The sequence below is a fragment of the Thermobia domestica genome, chromosome 18 (genome assembly GCF_964235325.1).
Source record: "Thermobia domestica chromosome 18, izTheDome1.hap1.1, whole genome shotgun sequence".
Taxonomy (NCBI): Eukaryota; Metazoa; Arthropoda; class Insecta; order Zygentoma; family Lepismatidae; genus Thermobia; species Thermobia domestica.
The window spans coordinates 125,822,397-125,844,113 of record NC_137471.1 but is presented as its reverse complement, the minus strand read 5'-3'; the positions used below and the strand labels follow the sequence as shown (position 1 = coordinate 125,844,113).

Below are 21,717 nucleotides of genomic sequence, written 5' to 3'. Positions count from 1 at the left end.
TAATCCAAAATCAATTCGACACACACACACACACACACACACACATATATATATATATATATATATATATATATAGATATAGATATAGATATAGATATATATAGATAGATAGATAGATAGATAGATAGACAGATAGATATAGATAGATAGATAGATAGATAGATAGATAGATAGATAGATAGATAGATAGATAGATAGATAGATAGATAGATAGATAGATAGATAGATAGATAGATAGATATGTTGGTGCACCAGTAAGCTCCCAAGAGTACAGATTAATTCATTCTTGATTTTAATCTACAGAACAAATGTTTTTTATGAAACCAAGGCTACCCATAGATGGCTAAGTGAGGTAAATAAAATTTAAACTTCAAATGGAACTGGAGTGGCTCACCGACAATGGCTGATTTAACACGTTTGATAACAGCGCGGGTAATAGCTTGTTTGTAGATAGAGCCTGTGTAGGTAAGTGGATACCGCGTGAGACTGTCATTCTAAGGGTGTAGGGTTCGAGTCTCGGCCTAGACTGAGTTAATTTTTTTTCAACACTATAAATGATGTTCGCGTTTGATACTGAAAGAGATTTATCCTATGAAGGGAGAAAACCCACGATGGGGTCAGGGGGAAAGACGGACACTGTTTATCCTTAAGTGTTAAAATTTAATTTATTCCCATGTCTTTTGCTCTTTCCTTTCCCTCTTTCCTTCTTTTCTCATTTTGTTTAGCTTTCCATACTTTTTCGGTCTCTGCATGATGCGTATTATTCTTTTCGTTTCCTTTGCATTAATTCCTATCTCTTTGATCTTAAAGTAAATGGATTTTCTGCAGATTTATCTCGTGGTTGTTTCTCTAAGTGATGCTCTCAGATAGTAATACTTTTTCCTCCAAATGGAGGAATATCCTGGCATGTTATGTTTTCGGGCATGTATTTGCTGTCATGTTGGTTGTCCAACTATCAGACATACAGTGAAACTATTCTGCTACTGGAAAAAGCTATCATTTCTTATGTATCCAACCTCCATTTTCTGTCGCTGACTGTACTGTATACTTGTCTATTTTTGATTCCCTCGTGTAAATTTATAAATAAGATTCGAATACGCAGTTTTGTTTAAGTTTTTCATGCTGAATTTTCAATGGTTATGTTGATTTGGTTATTGATTTGGTTATATATGGAATTTGGTTATGTTGATTTGATGTCAGGAAATATTAAGATTTAACTGACAATAATTCGATGTAATCTGCATAAACTTTGTAGTACAATTCCCCATGATCACATTTTTTTTCTTTTTCTTAATAAGGCCTAATTCAGAATGTACCGTTTGAAGTAATTATCAACATTTTTTTTTTTAAAAAAAAAAGAGTACTCATCTTTTGTTATATTTGATTATTGAGTCTAATAAATATTTCATAAAATTCAAGTTGTGTTGTATAATAGTAATCTTATATTGTTGTTTTATGATAAGTCTATATTACAGCTGGATATTACAGATGTAATAGTGTACGGGGCAATATGGGGTAGGGGCATAATAGGGTTGACTGAAATCCAATATTCCATTATGCCCCACGTAGGGGGCATAATGGGGAAAAGAGCCATTTTTGGAATAAGCTAAGCAAAAAGGTCCAAAACAATATTTTTGAAAGTATTTGCTGGTTGAAATATCACAATAAACGTCCAACGTGTCTACCGCAAAAAAATACTGCAATTGAGATATTGGTTACCAATTTGGAAAGGCAAATATCTTAGCTTCCCCATTATGCCCCACGTTTCCCTATATACAAAACGTAAGACTACTAATTAACCATAATATAACATTCAAGTCATTCTAATATTTCTTCACTTCTTCCATATAAGTGCTTTCAGCTTTCTTTCCGTTTCTCTAATAGAAAAAATTTAGGACAGACGTGTTTCCTGTTTCCCCTTCTGGCAGAGACGCCTGTTGTATACAGTGGTTATTTTGTTTCTTTTAAAAAAAAACGATTCTTTTGCACTTTTTTGACTTATGATTTAACATTCTTATCCTTACCACAAACTTAAACTCTCCTAATTCCTATAAAAGTTTCTTTAGTAAAAAGACATATCCAACTAGTACAATCAAGGTTCTTAGAGTGCAAATAGAAGAAATGAAATGAAATCTCTGAGTTTTACGTCCCACGATTATGCCGGTTAGGCTAAAGGAGACGATTATGATAAGTAATTAATTAAATGGTGGAATGAAGATAGTGGGAGTAAACGGGAGAACCCCGAGGAAACCTACGCACACGGTGTTTGTCCACTACAAAGTCCACTTGGCGGGGGTTGGGATCGAACCCGGGACCCCAAGCACCAATGGTGAACGCCCTACCACTGAGCCACCGCTGCCCGCGCAAATAGAAGAGTGAAAGAGGCTGAAATAGAACAAGCAATAACAAATTTATTTAACTTTTTCGCGTTTGAGGTACCTCAAACACCCTAAAATTTAATTTTGTCCTTTTCACATCTAAATGCAACTTTTCACACTATTAGATTTAAAAAAACTGGTTTTATTATTATTATTTATTTATTTATTTATTTATTTATTTATTTATTTATTTATTTATTTATTTATTTATTTAACAATCACCAGATACAGCTCAGAGGCCATTTTATACTGGATATCTAACAACAACAACAACAATGGAAAGGATTTAGGAAGGTATCGGCCAGGGCTTGTTTTAGTAGGTACCAACCCGGCATTTGCCTGATAGGACTTAGGGAAACCCTGGAAAACCCCAGTCAGGATGGTCGGCAGCGAGAATCGAACCCACGACTTCCCGAATCCGAAGCCACCGCTCTACCACTTGAGCTACTTCGCTCGGTTATTATTATTATTATTATTATTATTATTATTATTATTATTATTATTATTATTATTATTATTATTATTATTATTATTATTATTATTTCGTTCCACCTAATTTCTTGCAAACATTGCACAAGATAGCATTTTGACACAACTGGAGGTCCTTACTAAGAGTACTTGACGCAATAAGCCACGTATTTTTGCATTATCTCATTTGATGCTAATGCTAGTTTTATTGTTTTTATAAATCATCGATAACTTGTTTGCTGTCAGATTTATTTATTGTTATTATCTAACATACATTATCTAACATACATAAATTTCGTATTAGATTTCATGTTTAACTTTGCGTAGTATCTTCACAATATACCGATTAACTGCCCATCATATGAACTAATACCATCTATTACAGGAAAAAGAAGTTCTGAATCAATTGAACACACGTTACTCTGTCCATCGTCAAGAAAATTATCCCCGTAACGTGCGCTCAGAGCTGATAAAATTTAATTCTATGTTGCCAATAATTAAGAGGTACATGGACTCACGTGATTCTGATTATGTTATTAAGGTGGATGGAAGATTATCAGCTGTACAGATGTTTCAGGTAAGTCAAGTTAGGGGACAGAGAGGGCTAACAGGGACACTGTTGTTAAAGATGTTCTCAGTGTGTCATATCAATTCCTAATAATAAACAATGACGATAATGGACGTCGCTAGCGTACAGGCAGCTAGGCAGCTTGCTGGTTTAAAACATAAGGATGCTCGAAAAGTGTGGGAACACCCTAATATGTGAGGTGGAGAAAATGTTTGAGGACACATTACAATGACGTCCATCATCTTGAATTTTATACAATTGTCTTAAGTGGAAATCATAGCAATCATAGCATTGTCAATTTTTTGTACAAAATGAATGGCACTGTTATTTTGTCTCTATCGCTAACCATTACAAAGTTATGACTCTTTCCTTGTTTGCATCATTCCTGGTGACTCACTAGCAGAAGATGCATTTGACGCATGAAGGGTGCATTGAGATCGTGCTGATCTCTGGAGAACGAACCACTTGGGTAAGTTCAAGCAATTTTATCCTCTGTCACCCGGAAAGAAGTCCCATTAGCAATGGGACTGTATTCAAAGTATTATACAAATTTCACGAAACCAGATCCGCAGCAGATCAACCCAAGATAACAACTGTATTGGTGTCTTCATCATTCAGTAAAGGTCCAACAGAAGCACGTGTAGCGTAGCGTGTAAAAATGTTAGTCGCATCTTTACCATATAGTAAGGCGGAGCATGTTAAGTGAAAAAGCAACTTTGCCAGTTCAGCAGGTTGTACCCTTGGACCCTTACCACAACAAGACATTGGTCGGTAACAGATTCGAAGTGTTTAGCGTTCCCTTAGAGAAGAATGTGCAAGTTTCCTGTGTCTTTTTTCATTTGACATTACCACCGTTTTAGATCGAAAACCACCTACTTCCAACAATTCTCCAATCCTTCCATTTTTCTTACTCATAACGCAGTTGACGTATGTTCCCGAACTTTTGATTCACCGCAATATATGCAGAGTATACCATTTATCTTGAAACTCCCTCGTAACTTTTAAACTAATACATAAAAATTAAAAAAATTTTGTAATCTGCAAATTCCGACAACTGGACATTAATGGACATATTAAACAATATCTCCATATCAACATTGTTGCCAACCAAACATAATTTAAAAAAAAAATACTACATTAAGTACTTAAATTTCAAATCTACTTCTTCAATGAAAACTTACAAGACCGTGTTTATTATTTAGTGTTTTAAACTGCTTATGCTGTAGCATCATAAACTTAAACATTATAGAGACCTTCATTACAGTAATAAACGCAAGAAAGACGAACATGTCAATGAACTTCAGAAATACCTTAGAGCAGTGCTATTCAGCCGGGGATACGCGTAACGTTGGGGGTACGCGAAGATGTTTCTGGGGATACCTAATACTGCTTCTGGGGTCTCCTGGAAATGTTTGTTGATAGTTCAGTGCAAATTATATTCAATAAGTTGTCAGTTTGTGACTTTAGTATTCATGCTCGGAAAGAAATGAAATTAGTGATAGTGCTATTTCCCAACTTTTTCCATGTCCATCAATATATTCGTGAGAACAGGGTTTCTCTGCATTAACATCAATAAAAATGAAGCACAGAAATTTCTTGAATCCAGAATCAGCTCTGATTCTCGCACTCTCGAAGATTCGACCAAGAATTGAGGACTTGACGTCCCGGAAACAAGCTCAGTCATCTCATTAACAGGTTAGTTCTAAAGTTACTTTTATATTTTTAAGTTTTTAAAAATGTCCTCAGTGTACGAATTATCAGGGAGGATGAGGGGAAAATCCTCCTCAGTAGAACTAGATATCTCCTATATGTTTTGACATTTTCCATGCTATTTTTCTCCATGCTAGTGCACTTTATCCCTCTGTAAATGGTCTTTTGATTGGCACACTGACTGTCTTATTGTTGGATCTCTATTTGTCCCCTTCTTAATCAACAGAACATGTATATTAAGTTTAATAAGTTGATTTCGATTTAATGTCTTTTAAACAGCTTCAGTGGTGTACAATTGAATGACGAACTGTGTCTAGGGGTACGCGAGAAAAAGGTTAAATAGCACTGCCTTAGAGTATAATCCTATAACCACGATATGACATATTTCTAAAAAGTAGAAACAAAGGTACAACGGATTGAAAATTGCACTGATATCACTTCTCTGTTACGGAACTTAGAAGTCGTCACTGCATAGCATACAGCTTAAGCAATCTTTAAGGAACCTTGAGAGCACTATACAACACAAGACCACCCACATTCGTTATTACTAATATCATAAGCAGTATAGTGTATCGAACTTGAAAAAAAAGTTATACAATTTTAAGTGGGACTCACTGAAGTTATTACGTATTATGAGTGCCTGCAAACAGTGGGAAAACTCTGTCTCATCCGAAACCGTATTGCGTTCGTACATAAAAAACTAAATACAGAATTTCATTCCTTTTGCATGGTTTGCAAAAGACACGAATAAAGCCTAGGAATGTTTTTGAAAGAAGTTTCGAAGAGCATCATCAAAATTTTACTTGCAAATCTACGTGGGCCGTCTAAATAATGTTGCCAAACTTGAAACTGTATTTCTATATTAACTATTCCAAATATTTTAAGCTGTTAATATACATTCAACATATCAAAATTTTAAAAGTTGCATGTATGTGGTGTCGACAAGCTTTGGATATTCTATTCGGAAAAATTATAAAATTCTGAAATGTGATTTTGTATTTGGAACACTATTTAGTGAGAAAATATGTTTTCCTATGTATTGTTAGGGTGATGCTCTTTCAAACTATTTTAATGAAGATCATATTCTTTCCTTTGTATATTTGAAATCATGATCAAGAAACGAAATGACCTATTTATTGTTTCTCTCGAAGTTTCAAATCCCACTTCATGCAACAGATATTTTGTTCAGCATTATACAAACATTCTGTTAAGATGTATCTATTTAGTTTTAATTAGAATATATCGGACAAGCTATTATTTACGTGTTTAATAGACAAAGTGTTAACTTGCGGAAAGAAAAATTGAAGGACATAACTAAGTTCATATTTATGATGGATAAAACCATTATGGGTGAAAATGAGCCAGATGTGACTGAAGTTATTTTAAGATTTTTGTGAGACCTAAATGGCTGCGTTTATGGAAATAGTGTTTAGTTCTAAGGTCTCCTATATTCAAAGAATACTAGGCAGTTATAGAATGGCTAAAGTGAAAATCCTTTTGGAGAGTAACTTACGAAAGGATTAGATTGTCTGAAATGTTGACATTCCTGAAACTTCTTTACTCGGTGGACTTTTATGTATATTGAAGATGGTAAAACCGAGGAATACTACGTTTATAGATAACCTAAAGGTACACACCAAGTAAGACACAGATTAATACTTAACACATTATGCATGAAATAATTTGACCCAATATCATTTGAAACCAAACTATTTTCACCAACTTGGCAACACCCCAATATATAGACTTTGATGCTAATAACTAATGAGATGGCTTGTGGAGTGTGTAGGGTCGACACATCGATCAAGCGACATTTATTTCCTGAGACGCTTGACTGTTAACACTTCTGTTTCTATATTATTATATTCACTTCTTACTTATACGAACATCATTACTAAATATCAGTTGTTGAGCCGAAGCCTTTTGGCTCTCTACACACGCTTAATTGAAAGCTGTAATTCTTTACTTGTCCTAATAACAGAGCAAAGTACTTCATGTTCAGTAACATCATTATCCATTTTCAAATAATTGCATTGAAATAATACAGTTTAAGTTGCAATTAAATCTTCACAATAAATTGCTGTAGAAATATATAAATTGTAATTCTTAAATTTAAATATAGTTGCGTTTCTTTTCTATTTTGAAATCGTTAAATTCAAACGATGCAATTTGAAGTTTGCAAATAATTCGTTAGAGTAGTTGCAAATATGCAAATTTCCTGCACGCTAGTGGCATCTATTGGATTCAAAAAGATATCTATTAGTTTGATTGTGGCACGCTTTTGTATTAGAAATTAGAAATGATGTAAGAGGTGTATTAGAAAGAGTGATATTTCTAATGTATCTTTGGCCATTACTGTGTTCGCTGTCATTGTCAGTTATTTCCACAAACGTGAAAGAGCAATAGTATACATTTGAGTGCAATTAACCTACCGATATGGCAATGATACTCCGTAATATTAAAATCAATACCAACTGTATCATACAAAAAACATATTTGTTACATTCACTTAGGATCATTGGTGTATACAGATAAAAATACAAATGTTTGAAAATAAAGGCAAATTTGGACCTTTAAATGCAAATTTGGAGTCTCTTTGCACTCATCGTGTTCCCATCACAAACAATTCTCCATCCAATCTGGTGCCCTTACCCTTCTAATCAATTGCTGTTTTACAATGGACTTCAGGGGTTTCTGTTTTATGATAAGATCCTTTGGCATTTTGCGTATAATATATTAATAATAAAATAGTAATGAAATATTTCTGAGACTGGGCGTCATTGTATAGTCATCACATTATATTTTCTTTTTGCCTCATGAACAGGGTAAAAATTTAGCTTTGCAATAATTACAAAATGAGCAACAGATACTACCATTATACTTTAAAAAATTGCAAAACACTAGGATAAAGCACAACTCTACTTGTCTTACAGATTTTGTCTTCAAACGTTTATTGCATTTAATATTGTAGTTACCTGTGTTATTATTAATATTCTTTCGAAGCTCTTTGTTGCCGAAAACAGTCCCATCTTTTATAACTGTTGAGTAGAAATTTGGCAGATAATTTCATGGTTCACATGAACACAAATTTCAGGTATCACATATTCTTTTTCCATCATCTGGTCACAAAACCTTCATCACACTAAACTCTTATTTGACATTTGAATTACTGACTTGTATACTGAAAATATATTGCGTTACTTCGGCCAAGTTTGCCACAACTACTTTATCGAAAAATGTTCTTCATAATTTGCAAATATTATGACTATCCTTCCTATCAAGTGTTAATATTATACATTTTAAAGCAGATACTTAACTTTACAGTTCATTTCCATCGAAACTAATTTTAAGTTTCATTAACAATTCTTTCAAATTATTAAATGGAAACAGTGTTGGTGCCGCAAACAATACAGGCACAACAATAAAAAATAAACCTAACATTTTTATTAGAATAAAAATATAATAATTCTAAGGGACTATCAACACCATAGTTCAACATATGTTACAAGTACGGTTATCGTACTTCCCATTTGGGGTGGAACACTTCCGGGTTAAAATCCTCTTCCCCTGGTGATCCGTCACTTTAAATATAATCCCAATTTTTTGTTATGACAATACCTTCGCATCTGTTTATATGTTCTATTAGCATTACAATATTCTAAAATATTATATAGTGTTAGTACAAATGATCTTCCTGATTATAAACCTGAAGAAATCTGGCTTAACATTATTCAGATACAGAAAATGTTATCAATGGAAACTGGAGCTCAAAAAGTTTTCGTTTACATTATATCACATCACATACACTGAATGTGAACTTCTAGCCTGTAATCCATTTCTTGTCATACATGTCACACATTGACAATACATTAACGCACTGATCTCTGTGATGCGAACATGAAGGCCCGGGATGGTAGTCGGTAGAGATAGCTGATACAAATCGGCTTGAGAAAAACAGTCACTTTGTTGAAGGTCGAGGAAATGTGGTGGTTAAACAAACGTGTAGTCATTTCTACCAGACGCCCAATGCATCTGTTTCGTAGTCCCCTGTTCAGTTCACATCTGATATCTGAGTCGAAATTGGGTTATTCTCCATCATATTGATAAATAACACAGGATATATCCTGTTCCAGTTGCGGAAGAAAACATGTCCGTAACGTTTGGAGGTACGAAGTCTTCGTGATTGCGCCTTCATCCAGGAAAAAAGGATATTATACCTTTACATGGCTGATAGTATAAAACAACGTTCACCTTGGGACAGTCGCGTGTAATCTTCACAAATCGTCTAGTATTTTTCAGACATCAGACCCTGAGGCTTAATCACTGAACATCAATAAAATCTGTAAAACCGCCACTTACCATTTCGATTATTATGTCTTCGCAGAAAGATTGTATATTGTTTTTGTCGTCCGGCTTCAGCACCTGCAACGATTACGGGTGATATGGATGAAACTGCAAACATTTGAATAGAGTCTTCCACAGAGGTGTTTGCGGAATGCCCAACTGTATGAAGTCTCTGTAGCTGGATTTCTGAGAACTACGCAAGAAACTTTCTCTCATAGTTCCACAGTTGCCTCGCTTACGGTGGACGGCCAGTTGACCTTCGCATGCTAATGCGTCCATTTGTAATTCAGAATACCATATCGGATATTGTGCCCATTGGATACATTTTCACCAAACTTTTTACCTCAAATTATATTGCAAAGCAGTAATAGACTGGCAGATATGAAAATCTAACACACCAAATGCCTTTTTGTCTTCATTTGCAGATATGTTGTCTCCTATCGCTTTAGCGGCGAAAATAATAACCACGATATAGCTTTATCAGCTACTGACACTTTCTGAATTTTCGTTTCCACTGATATCACTTCCACGTTTGAGTGTTAAGTGCAATTTGTTCTGGTTTCTAATCGGGAAGATCATTTGTAATTACAGTTTGTACAAACCTAATATATAATACGCTTGAATAGTGATAAAGCGCCCCACATCACGCCATATTCGATTATAATCTTTGGATTGTAGATGTGTTTTACTTTCCTAACCATGATATATTCAACAAAAATTACATAAAAATGACTGTTTTCCTAGCTATACTTTCTACTGATGGAAGAAATAAAATAAACTTCTCACAAATTGTATTATCGGTATTTAAAATCAGAAATTTGGTAACCCTAGTTAAAACATATAACTAACTAATTATCGTAATTTAATATATAAGCCCTAGATTTAGTTAATTGACTCATAGAACCGTACAATACATGTTAAACCTGAGGACTTAGTTAACTGACTCATAGGCCCGCAAAATATATGGTTAAACCTGAGGACTTCAGGCGGAGCAGAGATATGTTTCAACCCTGGGTATTTGGAGTTAGTCTCGTTCAGTACCGAAGCCAAATAAGACGTGGATCTACAACTTACGTGGAATTTGAACTACATGATCTCAGACACAAAATCAAACCAAAGTCTTCTGAGCCGAAAGAACATTCGCTAACAATATAACCAGAAGAAATTTCGGCAATCCTTGTAGTTTCTGAAAGATTTCCTACCAAAGTTTATCAAAGATTTCTCATCAAAGTTTCTCAAATATTTCTTAACAGTTTCTCAAACGATTTTTACTAGCATTAAAGATATCCCATATACAAATTTTGATATTGTCTGCAGTCTCAAATCTTTACTGTGCCTTAATTTTTATCTTTGTGGCCATTAACAGTTACAACTTTGAAAAAATTACTTTCTTATATTATCTATTAAATGCACTTTACATTATTTATAAATCTTGGAGTTGGAAAATACTCTTTGTAAATTCTGCCAGTAAGGGTTTTCTGTGTCATATATATATCATTGTAAGCGGAATCGATAGAATCTACTGTGGCTTCGTTTCTACTGAGCATTCTCTTAAAACACTGTGATATGCATTAGACTTAGATAAGGAATAGTTTGAGAAGTTGCAATAAACACAGTAGATCCTGAGTTACGAATATCTGTGTTCGTAAACAAATCGGTTTACGAACAATACTTGTGAACAATTATTCTCTCTGCTTACGAAAGCATATACGTGCGTATACCGACACTCCTAGTATTGTTTTCACATTTACCTTAAACACTATCTGTTAGACTGCCGTATCGAAGAATACTTTAGTGTTCTTCTACTCCACATACTTTTCCTTTTTCATTCCATTTTCCCCGGAACCAAGGACAATATATGCATCGTACAAGTTCACCCAGACTCATCTAATCACTATCAAGTTTGGCAGAGTAACACAATTCGGCATCCTATACAAGTATATGAATTATTATATTACTAAGGCTTTTGGTTCCCGAGATAAAGACAGTGAACTTTCGAATCATATTTGTGAAAACTAAAACTCCATACACCAAGCTCAACTGATGAAAACGAAACTTGTTAAAATAGTAGATCTTAGCCTTCTGTGAAATATTACACTGTCTAGGCTTTTGATTTTCGAACTATGGAAAGTGAAAGTTTGCGTTATATCTTAGGAAAGAAAATCCATACATCGAATTCATCTTATTTGAATCAAACTTTGCACGGTAGTAGACCTCAATTTGAACGTAAGTAGGTAAAATATTATATTGTACTTTCTTTTGGCTCCCGAGCTATAGTCGGTCAAATGTTTTGACATATTTAAGAAGACCAAAGCTAATATACCTAAGAACTTGGTATATTGAAATCAAACTTGGCATCGTGGTGCTACCTTAATCTACTATACATCTATAAGCCTGTCAAATATTACGTTGTATAAATTTTTTATTCCCAATGATAGGAAGTAAAATTTTTGAAACTTATTTTCGACAACAAAAGATCCTTATACTGAACTTATCCGTTCGGGATGAAATCTGCCATATTCGTAAACCATCGCTGGTTTTATAAAGATGTGAAACATGTTTCATGCTGTCTTCTGCTTGTCAACTTCTGCAAAATCGAAACCCTAAATCAAGTCATTGCTGATATTGAACGCATAGCATATGAATAAAAATCAGTTTGGGAAGAAAATCAAAATCAAATTAATAAAAATCAAATAATGAAGAGTATTTTATGACTTTACATATTTTACTTGATTGTTTAATTTAGTATTAGTTTTCGAAAAGAATAACGTTATTCGCATTCCATAATCTTCATTACAAAATCACTTGAAATGTAAAAAGAAATACATATTGTGCCATGTGTCTGTGGCTAGAACGGATTAATTGTATTTATATTAATTTTATTGGAAAACATAACATCACTTTAAATACATTTTCGGTTGTCGAACAGCGTTATGGAACGGCTTAAGTTGAAAAATCCGTCATCCACTGTATTCTGACAATGTGTGTTAACTTCTCAACAGATCCGAAGTTAGTACCATTTTGAGTATTATCCTAAGATATATTAAAATATAATGAATAGATAGCTTTATTCTTCTTATGTTATTAAAATCACTCAAATACTAAATAATTTGAAAATCAAATAAAAATAACAATTACAGAATAAATTAAATATCTGAAGTGCCTTTGTTAACCGAAAATCTAGATGAAACCTAAAATCACAAATTAAAAACTTCGAGCTACTTTAGATCATATTCAGTATAACTTACAATGCGTCATTATGCAAATATGATATAATGCTATTAATGTTACATGAATGCATAATATATAAACTTGTTATAGGTTGTCAACGCTAAGTTACTAAACCTTGGTCTGCAGCCAGCTCCTGTTCCAAGTCCTTTATTAGATCCGGAGGAGGACGCTGATTTGGTGGAGACAGTTGCTGAAAACCCTCCTGATCAATGGTTTCGCCTCCTTAATTCCATACGAACACCTGGACCATTGTTCAGGTTTGATATTACATATTTGGAAGTTATTAAGTATTTCATGTAATTTGCTTTTAAAGTAAGAAAAATTTTCTTAATCACTCTAAATTATGTGATGTATTACATAAAAATTCTGAAAAACTGACGATATGCATATTATGCATTGATAAATGTGGACTATATAGATATATTTTTGTATTAGGTAATAAATATAACAGAAGAAACTGTTACAGTCCGGATGTTTTTTCATTACCTAGTTTTTTTTAGATCTTTCGGTTTAAAAATAAATTAAAGGACTGTTCCTTAATACTCGAGAATGCATCATAGAACGTGCATTATGAAGCTTTTAGATTCCAGCTAATTGTTTGAATGTTGAAGAATTTATATATTAGTAATCACTTTCAGCAAGATAATGGCACAAATAGACGTTTTGAACAGCCAACTGCAAGTCACATCAATGAATGACATTAAAACAAGAAATATTTTATTGGTATCAAGTATCAAGTATCAAGCTGCTAATGAAACTGGATATTCAATAGATTACACTCATATTAAAGTCCAAGAGCCATCATTCGGAAAGTGAAGTAAGCTTTGAAGACAAGCAAGTTCATAAAAATGAAATTTGTGACAGAATTTTACAACAAACTCGTCAACTTTTTGAAAAATACCACATTGAAACGAAAAAGTTATTAACCCGTGATACATTTTGCGGTTTCCATGACTTTTTTCCAAAAAAAGAGAACTAGAATCTGCTGTTCAAAATTACCCTACCTTGGAAAAGAATAGGTTAAAAACAACTTAGTGTTGGTCAAGATTTCAAAACATTGCTGATGTTGTTCTTGTACCTTATAAGCTCCCAAATAACACCAGTTAAAGTAAAATCTATTGAGGATCATCATGAGAACACTTATGACAACTGCTGACTCTGAGAGGTGCTTTTCCTCACAAAAAGAATTGAAACATTTTTGAGGAAAACTATATCACATGATTTACTCACTGCTCTTGCAATTTATCAATTAAAGAAAAAGTACAACTTAAACTCAAAATACCAACTTCAGAGCAATATATAAGATTTTCAGCAAAACAGACCTACAAATGTATGTATTTCTCCATTAGGTGACTTACTTATTATCTTCAAAAATATGAGGAAATTTGTACCCAAGATTTCTTCCAGAAAATTTTATCCGGGGGTGAAAATTTGAAGGGCACTTTTCGGTAACGGACGTACGTTGTACAAGAGTGATATAAATCGCTTTTTAATTTACCTTAGTTTTGAGTGGTTGATCAACTCAGAGACAGTTTTGTAGCGCCCTTACTATCTCTATCACTAGCTGCCATTACAAATCAATATTTCATTAACATCCTTAAACGTCGTTTTGCTAAGTAAAAGTCAGAAGTGTCAGTTACTCCTGGGATAGTTATTTTTGAATGATCTTCTCCCATACTACCTAAATGATGTTCATATTCCTTGAATTAATATATTGTTCATAATCTTACAATATGACCAAAGTAATTTCTTATCGAACTGTCCAGAAGAGATACTTTACTCTTGAGTGAGATTTTTTTTCGATTTTTTCAGAAACAGTTCAAGAAAATGTTTTTCATACTTCATATATACACTTTAATATGTATACTTTAATAATAAGAATGCAATGTGGCATAAGTTGTGTCTCATTAAAAGTACCACGTAAGAGAGTGTTAACTGGGGGTGAATTTTTAATACACGATTTTCTCAAAAGTTGCTCTGTCAATTTTATTTGCATTTCATAGGTATATATTTAATTAATAATCCTATAATATGGTAAAATGTTATTCCTTCTGAAAAAAGCACACAAGGTTAACTTTTGAAGGCGCAGTACTTCTCCTATTTGTGTGCGATAATGTGAGAGTAAAGCTTACACACATTACACTATGTAACAAAATTTAACTTCTGATTTGTCCTTGGAGTGGTATTGTTATTTTCCAATTTAGAGTGCCCGAATATGATGGAAATTGTTTTTTATATACTTCAAACTTTGGTTTTGTAGTGAATGCATTGGATTATTCTCTTTTTAATCCGTTTAAATTCCTGCATTTCACACGAAGTTAAGTAGCTACTACCTCAGCACTATTCATCCGATAATCATGGCCCATACGTCTTTCTCTTTAGAATAAAACAGACCTTCAAATAGTAGTACGCATACGCATACATGATCTATCTTAAAAGTCAAATATCGGAATTTTTGGAAACAATTCCCTAAAAAGCAAAAAAAATCAGATCTCGAGGCCTTCTGGAGTGACTCTGTACATAGGTACCCAAAAGAGCTCTCTACCTTAGAAAATACTTATGCTCTATAAGTAATTCTTCCGCCAAGTTTCATTGCAATATATTTAATAGGTATGAAGGAAATATTTTGCAATCCCTGTTCAAAATACAAAATTTACTACCTAAATAGATATAAAAGACATAATTTTTAAACAGCAGAATGAAACAAGTTTTCTTTACACATATATTGTATATATGCTTTTCAAAGAGATTGAACCATTTAAACATCATTTTCAGTAAGATCTGCTGTTGGTGACAGTGGCTTGCACGAAAACCATATTTTATTGCGTTCCAATAATAAAACGTTTTCATAGTTTGAACACAATCACTTTGAAAATCGTGCGCGTTTTCTAGATTGACGTTTATATAGTGCATCACTGTCATGAATCATGGAAAAGATATACTCCCCCATCAAGTTTTCATTGTACCGTCCTTCGAAATTTAAAATATCCTGTTGGAAGCGCTCCCCATGCTCTTCGAAACACTCTCTCGTGTTTATCTTAAATATTTCCAGATGTGAATGCAGAACATGAATTTTGAGGAACATCCTGCACCCCATTCTACCCTAGCTTTGCACCAGATTGTCTATTAGCTCAGTACAATTTTATGCTTTATGATTGCCAAGGAATTCTTGAATCACTGCAACACATTTCCAAGCATCCCTTCCAATTTCGATAAATATCTGAGGAAATATATATTTCAGACTGAACAAACTTTTTAACTTCTGGGTCTGTGAAAACTCCGGCTGTTATCGTTGTATTAGACAATTCGGAGAACATGCCTTTTAAATACGTGAATGCTGCAGCTCCTTATTAAAAGTTTTAGCAAACGGTTTAATTAACCTAACTTAATATCCAGTGTGAACATTAGTTCCTTTCGAGGGTCTATCAGTGGCTTAAATTTCACATTTTCCTCTCGTACCAAAAACTCTGTCCGTAGTGGCCAGTCCTTCTTGTAGTAATACGTACCAGCGTCTCTACTCTCCCAGAGGAAAATATAGCATGGAAACTTTGTAAAACCACCGTGCGAACTTTGAAGTCTCCTACAACCTCCCATTCCTGACATAGGATCTTCACACTATTGTGTTCCTCCTTCAGATGTACAGATTGATCCAAGAAAAGAGACGGATACTTGTTTTCATTATGGAAGAGCACTGCTTTTAAACTCTTAGAGGAACTATCAATGAAAAGCCGCCACTCATGAGAATTACACGGAACATTAATTGTCTCAAAACAACTCGGTGACGTTGTTACAGTAGCTCAGCCCATCTTTCATCGTGAAAAAACGCGAGAAAGGCTTGTAATGACCTCTGAAACGATACATTTGCGGATTCATCTAGTAAATTTACTGTTTCAATCTTGAAGTAGAAAGCTTGCCATTGGCTTTAGTGAGACCAAGATCTCTGGTCAAATCGTTAAGATCTTCCTGATTTGGATAGTGCCTTTCTGATGGCGGAAAATCACACGCGTAGTCCGCATCTCTCATATCTTTATCATCAGTATCTGACGAGTCATGTTCTTCAGAGTTATTCGGTTTCTCTGTGAGAGACGGATCAGAATACTGGCGGTTGTGTGGAACTAGAGCCATCGACGAAAGAATGTAGGGATATATGACTTTAGGTTCATTTTTACCACTTCGTCGTTTCGATGGGTCCACAATGTGGAAATAGCAGTTGGTATGTGGTCAGTTGGTTCCCTGCAAATTCGTGGTATTGCAAACTTCATTGATCTTTTTTACCTCTGTACCATCCTGTCAGAAAAGAGAAACAAAATATTAGCACCAAACGAAAAAAATCCTATACGGTACATTTATAGTACATTTAGACTTTTGTTACACATTAAACACAATATTACACAGTTTAAATACTCGCATTCTACTAAGAACGAAGATTGTTTCACATCAACTCACAGCAAAATATTCTTCCCGTACAAACAACATGAAAATCCTGCATTGAGTTGGAAACACTGTTAAAGTTTTATATGTTATAGGTACTGCCTGGATAAGTTTCACATGTCACCAATTCGAACAATCCCTTTACTTAATAAGATACAAACACATTCTTTCTTACATGAATTTTTAGTGCTTGTATCACATACATGAATGATTGCAATTCTAAGTAAATCTGAGACAAAAGAGTACTTATACACTTATCTCTTCATCAATATTTCCGGGAGCTATTGTCGCTCCGGATTTTTCCCACGTGCTTTGTAGCATAAGAGCCTAGGAGAGCCGCGCAATGTTGCCAGGTGGGATGAGGAAGTAATCTGAAAACGAACTTCAAATACCTCAGAAATTACATAGTTACGCTCCGGGAATAGTGATTTGTATTTGCGAGCTTCGCCTTTCTTTCGACATTACTATAACTGAACATTGTTTGCAATTTTTTGTAGTGTTTTGTGGATCCAGTGTTAGTGGTACCATGCAAGAACTTCGTAAGAATAGTGTAAAATTTGGTTTTGACAAAACCACACGTACGATATGCCATAGCCCGGCTGAATTACATGTCTGGTTATGTGTACATTTTCCCAACATATTTGAGGATATCCAAGCTTTACAGCTCCATAACGAAGAATATTGCATGTTTGTTCAATTCAAAAATAGTGAAAGTTACGAAAAATTTATGTCTAAGGCTCCAGACAAATTATCTTTTACCCATTTTGATCAATCTGTCAGCGATGTGTATATTATGGACGCACAAGTTAATCTCACGAGAGTTAAAATTATGGATTTGCCATTCGATTTTCCTAATGAACAAGTGTCTCAGGTATTGTGTAATTATGGTGAAATTAAAAGTGTGGAGTATGAAGTCTGGAAAACTGTGTTTCCTACATGCCTTTATAATGGTAACAGGATTTTTTCGATGACGTTAAAAAAACATATCCCTACTCGATTACATTTTGACACTATTAAAGGCAATGTCTCCATCCAGGACAGTTACAAACTTGCCACGCTTGTGGATCACTCGATCACCTGATTTCCACGTGTAAACAGCGGCGACGTCCTGCCCGGTCCACGCGGCTGGAAGGGGACACACCTGTAATGACAGATCTACGTCATGTTACAAAAACTACACGTCATGTACCCGAACGACCTGTACCCTTGACATCCTCTGTTAGTGATACAAATTCCGACGCTACGTCCCAACAAGTGTCAACACCGCTGTCTACTTCAAAACTGATTTCCCCCAATTGCCATCAAATGACTCATCCGCTACCATATTACCAGCTAAGCAACCTTCAGTTCCCACGGATTTGGATGACGGGGTACCATGCCCCCCCCCCGAGGTCCCCCCAGGTACACCGCCCGCAGCTCTCGCTTCATATGCGACAGTAGTACTTCAGGATCCAGTGACAGATCTTCCTTCTGCTAAGCATGGCATGACCCAGGATATAGTGCTTCGTCCAGCTGTACCTTTGCCCGCTGACGTCTTTAATGATGATACAACCTGTTTTTCGCCTATATTATCAGTAAAACACGTGAAAAAACGTAAACCGAATATACGAGAAAGTGTGAGTGACCTCCAAACGCCTGACCTTGTGGAATAGCAACTGTGGTAAGACTTCACTGGTTTCTTTGTTTGTCTCGTCATCACGAGTTGTATGCTGTTCTGGTGTTTTGTTTCCTGCTTGTGTTATTTGCGTTATGTGGGAAAGCTATGTCAGTTTGGAATTTTCCTGCTTGTGTATAGCAAAGATATTAACCTATTTTCGAGAAGTTCATGGTTTTGTGTTTACAATTCAGTGCTTTTTTGTGTGTGTGTGTGTGTGTGTGGTCAACAATATGTATGGCGTTTCGCAGATTTAGTCAGTGTGTGTGTTGTTCTGCGGGCGAGGTACACTTGCAGGTATGTGTCCTGGAGATTTTTACAGCCTTGTAAGGTACACATTCATCTTGTGGGTACGATTCTTGTGTTTTACCTAATGAACTCTGGGGTCAACTCCCGTTCGTATTTAACTTTAAACATTAATTCTATAAGCAGCATCTCAAATAAACAGCTATTAGCGAACTTCATAGCGCTTCACGATGCTGATATTTATTGTTTGCAGGAGGTAAAGGATCCCGACCTATCCTTTGTGTCTAATTATACTGCTATTGTCAATATTGCGCCCCCATCATTGGGCACTGCTTTACTTGTGAAACGAGGCCTCCACGCTACGCATATCCAACTATCCTCGTCAGGGCGAGCCATTCGATGTGTTATTGATGGTATATGTATTTTGGCTGTCTACGGCCCCTCAGGAACAAATCAGCGTATGGCCCGCGAACGTTTTTATCACGAAGAAGTTGTTGACATGCTACCTATTACACGATATCCAATTTTGTTTCTTGGAGACATGAATTGTCACATGTTTCCTCAAGATACGAGCGGTGAATATCATCCATCTCCAGCTTTTCATCGTTTTATTACACATTTGGGCTTAAAAGACATTTGGCTTCATTTTCATAAGAATCACACTTTTCCTTTCAAATCAGCCCAAGTGGGCTCACGCTTGGACCGCTGCTATCTCCCGGCAAGCCTCCTAAGCAGAGTATTTGATATACAGCAATACGCGGCTTGCTTTACAGACCATACAGGTATTAAGCTTATCTTACGCTTTCCGACGCAACTTCCCAAATTGTATGGTCGTGGTTATTGGAAATTAAACAATCAACTTTTAACCATCGACCACGTCCGGTGTTTATTTCATGCTAGTTGGACACGATGGCTACGAGCTCGTACGATCTATCCTAATATTAACATGTGGTGGTGTCGCTACATTAAACCCCAAATTCGAACTTTCTTTCAAGGCATGGGGAAATTACATCGCCAAAACTATCGCGAGATGCACGAATTCTTATACAGCGTCCTATGCGAACTGTGGAACCAACCAAGTAGCGTTTCCAATATGGCGGCGATCATGCGTGTTAAGCACCAATTGAAACAGCTCCAACATACTCAATCGCTGAGCGTTCACATTGACGACGGGACGGCAGATAGACTTGTTTCTGAACCTTCGTCTTTCTATCATTATGTTAAACGCCTCAATCGCCAACAACATCAGTTTATCTCTCATGTGTCCACTTCGGATGGGCAACAGCTCACTATCAAAGACCCCTTATACGAGCATTTTCAGGAATATTACACGTCATTGTACGCATTACCCGTCGTTAATACAGTACCTCCCCCTTTCCTTACTAAGATCCCATCGTGCCTATCCGAACAAGACTGCACTTCTTTGCCTGCGCCCATCACTCTTTCCGAAATCGAGACAACCCTCTCCCAAGTTAAACGAAGTACATCTCCGGGCAGAGACGGAATCGGGTACCGCTTTTACTCAAGTTTTTTTCCACTAGTCGGTCCAATACTCTGTGAATTATTTAATTTTCTGTTGCAAGGTGGACCGGTCTATCAAAATGCAGGCGTTATCATTCTACTACCCAAAGGCGGCAATCCCACAAGCGTGGCGGACTATCGCCCGATCACACTTCTAAAAACAGATTACAAACTTTTTACTAAGCTTTTAGCCACTCGTATTAAGCACGTTATCCTTCCGTACATCTGCCCCGCTCAAACGGCTTTACACCCCTCCCACAATATTCATACCGCACTTGCGACCATTCGCGACTTCCTTGCTTATGCCCAATTTCAATCTCTTCCCGTAGGAGCTCTTGCATGCGATTTTCGGAAAGCCTTTGACACCCTAAACCACTCTTATTTGTTTGAAGTCTTACAACAGTATCACTTTCCTCCTCAGATACTTACCGTTCTGCACCAGCTTTATCACAACGCTACTTCCCAGTTACAACTTAATGGCCATCTTCTTTCCCCTTTTGGGATTCATAAAGGGGTCAGACAAGGTTGCGCTCTCTCGGGAATACTGTTCTGCCTTGCACTAGATCCTCTCCTCCATCATTTCAAGCACCCTCCTACATCGGCTCTTCACAGCTTCAAGCAATTGACAGCCATTTCGTATATGGATGATCTAACGTTCCTCTGTGCCACCACTGCTCAACTTGTCTCAGCGTTACAAAAAGTCGAAGACTTTTCCCTAGCGAGCGGTTTGCAACTTAACCTACACAAAACAACTCTTCTGACGGTCAATAACTTTCAGACCTTGCTTCCCAGGGACGTCTTAACCTCTCTGACCTGCACGACAGAATCCTTTATTTTAGGCGTCCGATTTCAAGCCGTATGCCGCTCGTCTTACGACCATATTTGGCAGCCATTACTCCAGGTGCTGCGTATGAATTTAGCATTGTGCAGCTCAAGAACTTTCACTCTAGCTCAACGCATTCACTATCTGAATATTTACATTAGTTCCAAACTCTGGTTCCTAGCGCGTCTTTTTCCACTGCCCGATAAATATGCGCGCCAAATTGAGTCATTATTTGGTTGGTTCATATGGAAAGGCTACATGTACCGCGTGCAACGACGCGTTTTATATCTTCCGACTGCGCGTGGCGGTTTAAATCTCATCAGTGTACGTCATAAATGTCGAG

The 21,717-nt window shown here is 35.8% G+C and overlaps 1 protein-coding gene across 1 annotated transcript in view; it reads left to right on the top strand.

Moving 5' to 3' along the window:
* The window catches only part of LOC145675234 (adenylate kinase 9-like), a 296,882-nt gene that overhangs the window by 76,572 nt on the left and 198,593 nt on the right, over nucleotides 1-21,717 (top strand). The window contains exons 5-6 of the mRNA XM_081745616.1: nucleotides 3,232-3,423; nucleotides 12,790-12,956. Of these exons, the coding sequence (XP_081601742.1) occupies nucleotides 3,232-3,423; nucleotides 12,790-12,956 (359 nt within the window). The remainder of the gene's footprint in view (nucleotides 1-3,231; nucleotides 3,424-12,789; nucleotides 12,957-21,717) is intronic.